Source organism: Petaurus breviceps, unplaced genomic scaffold (genome assembly GCF_028583685.1).
Source record: "Petaurus breviceps papuanus isolate PSGF00001 unplaced genomic scaffold, PetGlider_PUasm1.0 349995, whole genome shotgun sequence".
NCBI classification, from domain to species: Eukaryota; Metazoa; Chordata; class Mammalia; order Diprotodontia; family Petauridae; genus Petaurus; species Petaurus breviceps.
This window is the reverse complement of record NW_027186198.1, coordinates 1-13533: the sequence shown is the minus strand read 5'-3', so window position 1 is coordinate 13533 and position 13533 is coordinate 1. Positions and strand designations below refer to the sequence as shown.

Below are 13533 nucleotides of genomic sequence, written 5' to 3'. Positions count from 1 at the left end.
GGAAGGAAGGAAGGAAGGAAGGAAGGAAGGAAGGAAGGAAGGAAGGATGGATCAAAGAAATATATACAAAAATTAAAAGTAACCATTGATATTTCACGGGCACCCTAGAGAACATTTATTATTTCTTACAAGTTTTCTTTGCTCTGCCAACACTCCTTTCACTACTTGAATGAAAAAAAAGTAGAAAGGAAATTAAAAAAAAAATAACAACTCTGTATCATGCATCTTGAATACAAACTAACAGAGTCAAATATATATTCTCTTACCTAACTTCTGCTACGGTTCTGGCTAATCATAAGAATAAATTCCCTGGAAAATGAGATGTATTTATATAAATGTGGCATATATTAAATGACCAAAAATCTCATTTGGTAGAATCTTAAGTAGCAATAAATTCTTTTGGGGTTCTTGTTGGGTACATGGTAAATTAAAATGACTGAATTGGGGGGTAATGTTCTTTTCTATTCATTCTATGGATAAAATACAGAGAAGGGAAGAAATATCAGTTTTCTCAGGGACATTAATTTGAATCTATAGGTACATATCACTTGGATACAACTTACAAAAATAATTTAGATTATGCAAAACCAATGCCAGCAGCAGAAAAGTTTGAAGACATCAGTTATGTCATCGAAGTGTACACATTAGACTAGAGGACAGAAAAGTCTGTACTATATGATATACTTTTAAAATCAGAACAGGCATCAAGTCACTACTACTTTCATAAAAGGGCATGCTGGGGGATGGCCAACTATTTCATAGTTGACCAAGGAAGCAGGAAGCCCTAGGGAAGAAAGATGCATTATGTGCAATTCTGTGGCTTCGTACCAGGCTATAATAAAGTTGAGTGCAACAGTGGAAATGTGAAAGGTATTACAATAAAATCATGACCACTTTGGCTAAAACACCCAAGAGTCTTAAAATATATAAAACCAACCTGAATTATTTGATACAAACTTGAACAAAGACATGACTTTCAGTGGTAAAGTTAAATTTAAGCCATCCATTAGAAAGTGAAATATTTAATTGACTTTATTTGGTCTGACAATGTGGAAGCAGCTAGGTGGAATAATGAAAAAAGTACCAGGTTTGGCATCAGGAAAAAAGTATGAGTTTAAATTCAGCTTCAGACACATTAGCTGTAGGACCCTGGACAAGTCACTTAAACCTATTTGCCTTGATTACTTCATTTGTAAAACGAGCTAGAGAAGGGATGGCAAACCACTCCAATATCTTTGCCAAGAAGACCCCAAATAGGGTCACAAAGAGTTGGACCCAACTGAACACCAACAACATCAATATGGAAGAGTGGAGGTTTGATTGATTTTTTTTTAAGTGAGATAGTTGAATCAATTGTTTGTTTTTGGCATTGGGGAAATATAGCCTATGCTATAATGAGTTTCTGAAAGATCTAAAACCTTTATCCTAAATAAAAATTCACCAATGTCTTATGCTTTTAAAACAGACTATCTAAAACATTTAATTATTGCCATGTTCTCTATACTTAGAAACTGCTTTATAACTGACTGCAATACACATCTTAATGGAGTTAATAATCTTTGGCAGAGATTATTTTGCTCTAAAACTCAGGATGATAATTACAGAAAGGGAGACAGTAATCCCAACTTGACAAAGCTTTTCCATATCTGAAGTTGGAACATGAAATTTCATCATAAAAGTATTAATTAGAACTCTCATGATCTAACATATATACATTCAATTATCTCCATCTGTTGTGAATTAATTTTCAGATTGCTAAATTTTCAATCTAGAATCTTTTATTTAATTCTATAATTACCAGTTGTCAAATTCAACTTATTCTGTACTATATAAATCAAGACAATTGAATCTTGGATTGCAATTAACTAAAACCAGAAGCATTCATCATGCTTTCTAAGGTTGTGATAAAAAGCTCAAATTATATTTACCTGATTTGATTTTATCTTATCATAGGTAATATGCCCTAATGAAATATGATCATGAAAAAATCCCTTATTACCCTTTAAGTGTTTCTCAACTTATATTGTACAGATGTGAAATTTAAGCCAATCTAATTCTCTATACAAGTTGGGTCATTATCATCAACTAACATCACTTATTCCATTCAACCATACTAATAACATTATTCTAGTAATTCCATCTCTGTTAATTTCTAGTTACCTTAATGTCACTTCCATTTAGATACATCCTATTTATTCGGCTGCCATTGGGTCGGCTGGAATCAATCCAATAAAGGAACTCTTCTCTGTAGTCCAAGTCTATAGCAATCACATTGTTTAATCCCTAAAATTAAAAGGGATAAACTTAAAATGTTATTTTATTTTGACATTGTATTTTAGACAAATATTTTTCCACAGCATGTTATGAGCTCACAGGTGTAATCATATATTCATAAGCAAATGTCATATAATGATAGTCAAAGTAAACAGCATTTTCAAGCAATAAAAGAACCCAGTGTGTTTACATATTTCTATATTACATATTTAAGATGGCTTCATGATTTATTTAGAAAAATAATCAGAGTAGGCAACACAGAACCGTATTGTGAGATAATGATTTTTTTTTAAGTAATTTTACCTTTAAGGAGGTAAATGTGAATACTAGTGATCTAACTTCAGTCTAATTTTAGCTTAGAATACATTTCCTAAATTACTTGGTTAGTTAACCAAAGAAGGTGGAGGAAGAGCATTTCTGAATCAGAGAGGTAGAAAAAAAAATACCTCTGAACATTTAAAGCTAGCCTTGCATAGACATCATTTGAAAGACAGGGGAGAAGGCTTAGAAATCTTAGTTTCCCCATATGCTCTTGTCCCAACAACAACATAGATGAGCTTCCTTCCCTTTCATGCTTCGAATAGCCCCTTAGGCGATACAGTATTATATTAGAATTTAAAAGATATAACCTTAGGTGTGGATTTGGCCGAAAGGGAATTGAGTAATCATCATGTGATTATTCTACATGGTTGAAATGTGAAGAAATGTCTCCCTTCAGACTAATGGTTATGAATTTTTTAGCAGGTAACACAACAGAAATGCAGTTGAGGAGTTTCTGGCAGCTACAGATCTTTGGTTTGGCAGTTCTGCAGTCTGACTGATTTGATTTGGGGATTGTGTATCCAGATCCTGGGCATCTTCTTAGCTATATAGTTGTTCAAATGATTGCTTGGGGGTTATTTTAACTTTAACCTGTTGTTTGGATAGATTTACTTGCTCAGTGGACTAAAAGATCTTAGGTGAGAGTTTTAAACACATGGACTGACTTCTCATTGTTCAAGAATGGTTTATGAATATGTAAAAAACTTATGAATTAATAATTAACTGGGGTAATGCCAGTGGGCAAAGTCCTCCATGAAATACACTGTCAGTTTCTATCAGTGGATTCAGGATAATTCTAATCAAATATAAGTTAGTTGGGCAGCTAGGTAGCATAGTGGATAGAGTGCTGACCCTGGAGTCCGAAGGACCTGAGTTCAAATCCAGCCTTAAACACTTACCACCCATGTGACTAGCTGTCACTTAACCCTGTTTACTTGAGTTGCCTCATCCGTAAAATGAGCTGGAGAAGGAAATGGCAAAATACTCCAGTATCTTTGCTAAGAAAACCCCAAATGGGGAGGGAAAACTTCTAAATGACTTATCTACAAAACAACAACAGCTGGATAGGGTACCAGTTCCAATTCAAATGGGTGCAGGGAATCTCTTAAGGACAAAAAAAGATAGCCAGTGGTTTATCTCTCTGGTTGTTAGTAGGCCTTAAGGATCCCAGGAATTTAGATGCATTTTAGAACTTGTCTCAAGGTTTAACTATACTGACAGCTTCAGTTTTATAGGGTTTTATAGTTCTTAGACCTGGACTGAATCCAAACACAAAATCAACTATAAAAATCACTCAGTGTTCCCAAGTTTTCAGTGCAGCATAATGGAAAGATTGCTGGGGTTGGAGTCAGAAACTTAGGCCTATCACTTACTTCCTTGACCTTGTAAAAAATCACTTTCTCTGACACTTAGTTTCCTCCTCTGCAAAAAAAAAAGGAATCGCAAAGTGTATAATTATATTATTAAACCATAATGTTAATATTAATAATATACAGAGACAGCAATGTGTGGGAGATAAAGAGTTGGCCTAGAGTTAGTAGTTCAGCTTTCTTCTCTTGACACATGAGTGATCCCAAGCAAACGATAGGCCTTCTCAGTTCTTCAAGCAAATGTATAAGCCTATAATTTGCAGAGCAGGTACACATTTTTATCAGTAGAGAGAACGTCCACGTTCTGAAATTGCCTGTACCAATGAAATTACAGGTTTATTCTCTGCTCTATATTCTCATGCTATCTCTTTCACAGGATCATTAGAAGTATCCAAATGCTTTTGTTTTGTTGCTGTTGTTCAGTTGTTTCAGTTATATCTGACTCTTCATGACCCCATTTTGGCTTTTTCTTGGGAAAGGTACTGGAGGGTTTTGCCATTTCTTTTTCCAGCTCATTTTACAGATGAGGAAATTGAGCCAGATAGGGTTAAATGACTTGACCAGGGTCACATCACCTGTAAGTGCCTAAGGCTGGATTTGAACTCAGTTCTTCCTAAATCCAGGCCCAGTGCCCTATCCATTGTGCCACATAGTTGTGGCAAAGATGCTACAGAAAAAGGGAAGGTTCTGATTAAAAACTTATCCTATCCTAGTAGGATTTATGCTGAACAACAGGAGAAAGGATACAACTTTTCACCCTTTATATCCCAAGCACAGTATTTAATTAAATGGAATGGGAAGATCTGCATGACTGAGGAAGATCCAAGACTAGAGCCAATATAGGCTGAGTCTTGTTAGACACTAAACATTCTAAGAGTTAAGGCTCTTACGGTACTTAGGGCTTATTGAGGCATTTCTGACATCAGTAGGTTAGAACATGATGTTAATAAAGTCAAGTCCACTATAAAACGCCAATGCTGACTAGTTAGTTTTATGTGAGAAACATTCTGTTCTCTGCTATCAGACTGAAATAGAGAACCAGTGTCAAGTTCCACACATACACATTCCATTTGGTCACAACAAGAAACCAGAGAACGGTATAATGATGGCTCAACGCAAATCCTTCCTTGTTCCTGGAAAACCAATTAAATCTGGAATATCCTTCCTAACAATTACCATTTGTGTAACCCTGGACAAGTTAACTCACCTTCCCGTGCCTTTAGAAACTCTTTTAAGCTTTCTCAAGGTACTGCACATTATTACCATTAAAAATGTAGTACCTGAAAATCTTAGCTATGCACACAATAAACACTTAAGAAAATCTTTAGGTCAATAAATTTAAGCATACCTACCTGGGCATTAAGCATATAGGTTTAATGGAAATTCTACATTATAACCAGTATATTTCAGATAGATTCAACTAATTAATTTATTATAGTAGCAACTATCGTAGCAACCTATAGTATAATCATTCTCCCTCTCCCAGGAGGAACAGTTTAACAATGATAGTTGTGGGGCACTAAAAGGAGACTATATTAGAAACACACATATTCATGCATAGAACTTCAGCAAATAATCACCTATGGATGCCAAAATTATACTCCTTCTTTCTTTGCATTAATGAATTTAGATAATGAAAATCCAATTTGAATTTGACACATTAACTATTACTTGAAACCACAAACATGTACAAGGAATTTACATTGTGAATATGTGTGTATCTCTTTACAAGCAGCTCGATGACACAGTGGATGGAACACTGAGCATGGAGTCAGAAAACCTGAGTTCATATCCTCCCTCAATCACTTATTACCGGTAGGTGTGTGAACATGGGCAAATCGCTTAACCTCTATTTAGTTCCTCAATCTGTAAAATAATAGCAACACCTATCCACAAGAACTGTTGTGACAGTAAAATGAATTCATATTTGTAAAGTACTCTGCAAAACTTAAGTCACAGATAAGTGCTAGCTATTATATTCATTACGCATATATGAATTTATAATATAAAATGTGCACATATATATTCCCATTTCACCAAACTTGTCCATTTCTTCGTAAGTCTTCCTCTAAATAGCATCCACAGAAAAGAAGAGTGCATTATTCTCTTTATGGAATAGTAGGGAAGATACATTAAAATAGCTAGAGGGCATGGCCAAAGTAATGTCTGAAAGCTGCTGTTATCCCAGTGGTTTCAGAACTGAAAATTGGTTTCATCAAAATCCTATTTGCTTCTCTCATTTCTTTAGCTGAAGATTTGCACCCTTTGGTTCAAGATGATTAATTTGGGAAATTGTGTTGTGTTTCTCCACACAATTTCACTAGAATAAAAGGTACAGCTTAAATCTAATTGGTTAGCATTTCTGAAGCTACTTGATTAATTCTCATCCAAAAAAAAAAAAACACACTATTAAAAACACATATTCTAAATTTGGTGAATATATTTAAGGTCTAGCATGCATAGATAAAAACTATTCTTTAAGAATAACCTCTTCAGGGTTTAGAGGTGACCTTGGATTCTAAAAGATTATTACAGTGAATGAAAAGCCTGGCAGTTGTTGCTAAACTGCAACCTTCAAGTAGAAGCACAGAGGCAGATTCCGTGTCTGGCTTAGTACTAGACTCACTACTGGGTTAGTACTTAGACTCACTACTAAGGATTCTCCTTGAGAGATGATCTCAATGCCAAGGGTATCGGAGTTTAAGGCAGCTAAGCAGCACAGTATATATATATATATATATATATATATATATATATATATATATGAGAGAGAGAGAGAGTCCTAAGCCTGGATGCAGGAAGATCGGAGTTTAAATCCAACCCCAGAAACTTACTTACACAGATATGTTCACAATGTAAATTTCTGCACATGTGTTTGTGGGTTCAATTAATTAAAGTTCATGTGTCAAATTCAAATTGGATTTCCTTTATCTAAATTCATTAATGTAAAGAAAGGAGTATAATTTTGGCATCCATAGGTGATTTTTTGCTGAAGTTCTATGTGTGATGCTGAGTGAGAAATACAACTTCTGTCTAGCTCAGTTTCCTTAAATGTAAAATGGGGATAATAACAGCTCCTACTTCTCAGGATTGTTGTGAGGATGAAATGGATAATAATTGTAAAGCAGTTATCATAGCATCTGGCACATAGGTATGCTACATAAATGCCTATTCCTTGCCCCCTCTTCAGGCTCTACCCAACTCTGACACATCCTGCACAAAGGCAAGCTTCCACTGCTGAAATGTCATCAATTAGTTCATAGGTATTTCTAGGTAAGTTAATTGCTATTTATGTAAAAAAAAAAACATGGTTAGTGAAAAACAATTTCATTTCTTTCAGTAATACATGAAAAGAAATCAGAACTGGAAATCATCTTCATTTTCTGCTATGTACAATAGTCATTTTAAAGCTGTCATCTCCATGTTAGTCTTAGTTCAGTAAGAACAGGGATCACATTTTATTTTTCTTTGTATCTCCACACAGACATGTGAACCCTCATTTACTATGAGAGTTTCTACATTAAGGTTAAAAAAATGCTCACATTTCTCAAGTTGTGACAATGCTTCTTGCTTCCAAATGGTACATCATGAAACAAAACCAAAGCAATAAGCATTAAAAATCAGTCATGATCACGACACTGTACCTGTTTCAACAGTGTATAGTTGGATCCATCAGTGCTAATTTTTCTTATTTCATGATGGTCTGCAAGAATTAAGAAGGGCTCTTCATCTAAATCCATGGAAAAAAGAATATATTAGATAAACTTTGTTAACATTGTTAACTTTTTCCACTCGGCTTTCTTTTACCTGTGTGAATACAATGATGTAAATTTTAAAATATATATGTTATCCTCTTAAATTATTAGTCACAAACAGAAGATCCCACAGTGTGGATATATCCCAAATTGTAGAGAAATGTAAGCTGCCCAGTGAACGTTTAAAGCATACAAACAAGTAATTTTTATGAAGGAGGTGACCAGTACCTAGCAACAGTCAATCTGTCATAATTCTTTCTCATTGCTCATCTTGACAATTAATCGATTTAAAACTAATTAATAAAAACACCATAGTTTTCTTTAGCTAACAATTTGACCTGACTGGATCTATAAATAGCATCTAATGCATACCTCATCCTTGTGGCAGACCCACACCTCAAGAGATAGTCACTTTTATTTTTCTAGATATTTAGAATATTATTATATTCCACATTTGGCTCAGTTACCCATTCCACAGAACTGTCTTATGTCCAGAAATATGTCCTTTATCCCTTTAAAATTACTCTTTTAACTAATGTTTTTATTTTATCCTCATCTGATAATAATAATATAATAGTATTCCTGAAAGTTTTCCATTTTCTTAAGGGTGACTACCAAATTTCTCCTCGAGCCTTCATTATCACAGTTCTTTTTACTTTTCTGCAGGAGTCATATTTTCTAATTCTGATCATTGCTCTTTCCTTTCCACCCTATCCTAGTTTTATAAATTCCTTATTTAACTGTAAAGCCTAGAATTAGATGAGATAAAGATTTGACAAGTCCCTAAATATACTGTCAGGCTTTCTTTAGTCCTCTCATCACCTAGACTGACTTCCTAGACAAAATCTATCAGCATGATAAATACTTTTTATAATTTGGAATACCATTTATTTGGACAAGTAGTCTAAAAGCCAGGTACTTTCCCTCATGGAAATAATTTATGCAAAATGAATACATTTATTTACTTGGTCAAATTTCTTTAGTTTTAGAGCAGATACTGCTCATATTGATGAGAGTGGTAAAATAGAAGATCTGGTCTCAGTACCAGAAAGTCCTGAGTTCAAGTCTAATACATCCTTACTGTATGACCCCGGGGAAGTTACTTAACCTTTTAATAACCAAAGAAACTTTCTAAGACCATGAACTGAAGAAAAATTTCTGGTCTTCAAGTTTCCTTATATCAATGAAGTTTCTATCCCCCCTCTACAAATATATAAAATTGGGGTTTGTTTTATGCTTGTAAAACATGTTCTATAGTTTATTAGGCCCTGTTTTACTTTTTTTTAAAGGCTGAACTTTTGTAACAAAAAAATCAATATTATTGAGATAATTTCCCAATTGTGTTTTTCAGAACAAAATGCATTTTCCTTCAGAAACTGAGCTTTTGAGCAATAGAAACTAATGCTTCATACACAGTAATGTGCAATGCAAGAGATGACACACATGGTCCAGTTATTCATATTGGAGGATTTCTATGGAAAGGACAAATTATCTATAACCTCCATTTTAGTCACAGCTTTCCCCTGGTCCATCCACAAAACTTTTCTGTAAGCTTCCATGAAAGAACAAATTCAAATGGTTCAATTACTTCCCATTTCTGACTTCACGATACAGATAAAAGTGTTAGCAGGAAGGGAAGAATAGCTACAAACGGAATGGGAGGAGAGCAAATGAGTGGACCCGGAGAATCCACCAACCAGTTGTAGGGATAGTCCCCCCAGAACGATTTCCCCCTTATTGACGGACACAGCTTTGTTAACTAGTCCAAAAAGCAACTTCTCCTCTCTGTTCCTTATAGCATTCCAAAAGGAGGTAGGAGGAAATTTACCTTGGAAACAAAGGTGCCGCCAATCTGTTTCACGATTTAACTTGTCAGTGATTTACCATCAGTGACTGAAGCCCCTTTTTGAATTATCACACACAAAAGCAAGGCAAGACATGCGGTCACAACTTTGATTTTTAATGGAGCAGAAAGTGAATTGGGCATTACAGCTCAGAGCCATGTCCTACTAAGCTATTTAACATTCTAGGCCAAACTTATTCCCAAGAACATGTGACACAGCAGTGATGCCAGAGATACTTCTTTCTGCTGCTCCTGAGAACTCCCCAAGCCCAGTGAGCACTTAATAATTCAAAATATCATCATACACTGTAATTATGCACAAAGTAATATGTGTAAGGAATACAAAATCACAGCAAAGCAGATTTCTATATACTAGTAAGCCAGGATTGATTTTGCTTCTTTGGAAGCAGACCAAAGGAAAATAGGCAATAAGAGAGGCTCCAAAATTCAAGTTGTTTATTTATAATTGCTGCTGCATCCCTGGATAAGTTCAGTGGCCTACCTGAGAGTGATTTGCAGCCATTTGGGTTATCTGGTTGTATTTCATACCCTTCTGTACAGAGGCATTTGTAGGTTCCATATGTATTAACGCATTGCTGACTACAAGGGAAACCGGAAGAACATTCATCCATGTCCACACATGTTTTACCATCATCCTTCAGTTGAAATCCAGGCCAGCATTTACACTTGGGGGAAGAAAATCAATCCATTATCAATAATAGCATCTTAGAATATTCACATTCACAATATAACAAGTAAAATGAGAGAATTTGCTTTATAAACTATAAAGTGACATATATACACATATATCAACGTATGTATAACTCTCCTAGCTATCACTCATCACCATCATCACTGTAGAATAGCTTTTGAGTATAGAGCTATGATTCTGTATGTATATGGGTGCAGAGGTGGGCAGACCGACTAGGACATGAACACTGGGCACCCATCCGTATTTATTAGGCATTTATAATGCTAACTATACCTTCAGCAGGTAGAAGAGAGTTCCTCAGCTCCTGGTTAGCAAAAACAATAAAGTAAAATAAAAAGCTACAAAATTGTTCGTTTTTTCTGCTATCCTCCATTCCTGTACCCCAGGTGAGCTCCTCCTCCCTGGCATACCCTGGCCTGTTCCTTCTCCTGACAACGTTCTCTTTAGTAACAACTACTTAGAGTCTTGTCTCTCTCCCTGGGTTTCTTTGCGAAGGTGACCATGTATCCCCAAATCCAAGTTCTCTTTCTCCCCATCAATCAAATCTGTCTTAATAATTGGTCTGATGGTGACTCTCATGCTGATTTTTCCTGTGGCATGTTTTGTGCACCTGACAATGACACCAGAATTGCTACCTCCAGTTCTGCATGACAGACTGTCCTTTTATTTAGCAAGCGTCTTTTAAATATAAAATAATCAGACCTCATATTTGTATGGCACTTTATAGGTTACAAAACACTTTAAAATGCTATGTTGTTTGATCCTCAGAACAACTCTGAAAGGTAATACTATCATTCTCCCCATTAAACAGGTGAGGAAACTGCTACTCACAGAGATCGTCACTGCCCCATGGGTCACACTGCCAAAAAGTGCCTGGAGGAAGGATCGAACTTCTTCCTTAGTCTAAGTGCAACATGCTACCCACCATACCACATTGCCTTCAGGTAAGAATAATCATCACTTGGGTTGTCGTTATACCAAGGATGCTTATGCACATTATCTCTTTCAACCCTCACAACTATGTGAAAAAGAAAAACTTACTATGCTTATTTTACAGATTAAAAACAACAACCACAAAACCCCCAACTCAGATTCCGTGAGGTTCAATGACTGGAGACAATAATTCTATTCTTCTGATCACCACTACACGAATTATACTGACTCAAAAAATGACAACATTAAAGGTTTTCTTTAATTGTCATGGGGTTTTCACTCTCTTGGTAATTGTGGCTTCCAGCACAGGACTTAACAGATACTAGGTGCTCAATAAAATCTGCAAGTTTGATATGATTTGATTATTCACAATCATTTTCAATCTACTCAGGGTAACATCTGTTAAAAGTGGAACAAAATTTGCTGTGCCAGTGATTTCTGTAAGCTAGACCCTCCAGGCCCCTCTCTTCCCTCTGACACATGGAATGTCTGTTTTGTCTTGTCCTGCTTCCTTTATGCGAAGCTTTAGCCACCGCACCATGAGAGTGTAACATTTAGATCAACAACAGACTGAGCATTGGATTTCATCTAATTGTTGATGGAGAATTTTTTTTGGCTAGTATTGCCTCTACTTCAAAGCTCTACTCACACAAAGAAAGCCAAGAATGTAAAATTAAGAACATCATAAAACAGACATTTTTCTAGTGTTACATGAATATAAGGAGAGAAAAGTCAGAATGTTGTCTAAAAGGAATAAACTGGAGCTCTTAATTAGCTGAAATTGCTCATTTAAGAAGAGATTCTTATAATTAATAAAGGAAGGTAGTTTTTTGAAAACTTCATATATTTCTCCTTCAGCATACGTTTTAAAAGGTAATGATTTAAATGCTTTTATTGGAACAATAAAATTAAAGGTCTTTATCAGCAGATCTGCACATATTTCACTGCTATTATAAGACAGAGCAAAAATAGTTTTGGTTTATGAAATAGAATCATTTATAAATTACATATGCATATATCCATACATGTGTTTACATGTATATATTGGGTGTCTACACATGGAGATAAAGATTAAGCAAGAACAAGGGAGGGATTGAACAGGTTTGAGAGTGAGCACTTGGAAATTTCCTTTGGGGATTGACTGTACATAAATCAAGTATCTGTGATTTTTGTCACTGTCTTAATAGACAAGTTTCAGAGTTGCTTAAAGTTTCATAAAGGTTAAATGTTGTGCCTCGAAATTTGAATGTAGGTCTTTTTGATGCCAAGTTCAATAATTCATCCCAGCTGCCTCAGCTTTCACTGTAGATAGTAAGCAGACTCTGAGGCATATCAAAAGTCACTGGTGAGACTTGTCCTTATTTATGTACTATTTCTTTCCTTGGTGATACCGTTTACCCATCCTCCTATATTGAAAAAACTTGGCAATTGCCGCTTCTCCCTCACTTCGAATATCTCGTTTGTTATTAAAACCCGTCATTTTGGTATCCATGAAATTTCATATCCATTTTGTCCTTTCTTGTTCCACTGCTGCCTAATAACGGTTTCATCACCATCCTTGGGGACAATTACCATAGCCTCTTAAATATTCTTGCTACGTTCTATTCCTCCCATCCATTCTTTACAGCACTGCCAGATTAATCTCCCCATGGAGTAAACATTTAAACATTTTATTTGTCTTGACATTCATGGCCCTCTACAGTCAGAAGATGCCTTTCCTTCTTATCTAATCTTACAGTATATTGATGATTTCTTTCTACATCCCAGTCAAAGTCTCTGCTATCCCACATACATGCCTAGCATCTTCCCAAGAGCCTCTTTGCCCATCAGCATTTGAATCAATCAACTAACATTTACTGTGCAACTGTCAGGTGCCAGGCACTGTGCTCAGCAATGTGATTAAAAAGAAAGGCAAAAAACAAAACAAAACAAAGCAAACAAAACAACGCATGTGTAACGTTCCTGTTATTTTAAAAGGCAACTCGAATGCCATCCCATGAAGCCCTTTTTGTTCCCTCAGTCAGTAACGACCTCCCTTTATAAATCGCTTATTACAATTTATTTCTATATTGGTGTTTGTGAAAACAATGTTTTATCCTATTACAAGCTGATAAGCTTTCCAAACGAAAGAATTCTATCTTATCCAAATTTTCTAAAAAGAAAAAGCACTTAATAAATGCTTGATGAATTATATACTTCATGTCTCTCCAACCCCTATATAGCTCAACTTATATATGGATCATAATGAAGATAGGTGACTTTGACATGATTTGAAAGTCTGAGTACATATTTCATTATTTGTTTTGCCTTTTAAGATTGCCAGGG

General features: G+C 35.4%; 1 protein-coding gene across 1 annotated transcript; it reads right to left on the bottom strand.

Annotated features, from left to right (window-relative positions):
- Window positions 1-2043: 2043 nt before the first annotated feature.
- On the bottom strand, window positions 2044-10469 carry LOC138168006 (low-density lipoprotein receptor-related protein 1B-like). The gene is made up of 3 exons (XM_069096975.1): window positions 10066-10469; window positions 7610-7695; window positions 2044-2283 (listed from the first exon to the last, which is right to left on the bottom strand). Exons 1-3 carry the CDS (start codon window positions 10193-10195, stop codon window positions 2146-2148), a joined length of 354 nt encoding a protein of 117 aa, XP_068953076.1. The 5' UTR covers window positions 10196-10469; the 3' UTR covers window positions 2044-2145.
- Between the last annotated feature and the right edge of the window lie 3064 nt (window positions 10470-13533).

Coding starts and splice junctions, on each gene's coding strand:
- LOC138168006 (XM_069096975.1), bottom strand. CDS start 10,195: ATGGATGAATGTTCTTCCGGTTTCCCTTGTAGTCAGCAATGCGTTAAT. Junction 7,696..10,065: donor TGGCTGCAAATCACTCTCAG/GTAGGCCACTGA, acceptor CCATGGATTTAG/ATGAAGAGCCCTTCTTAATT. Junction 2,284..7,609: donor ACTATACACTGTTGAAACAG/GTACAGTGTCGT, acceptor TTTTAATTTTAG/GGATTAAACAATGTGATTGC.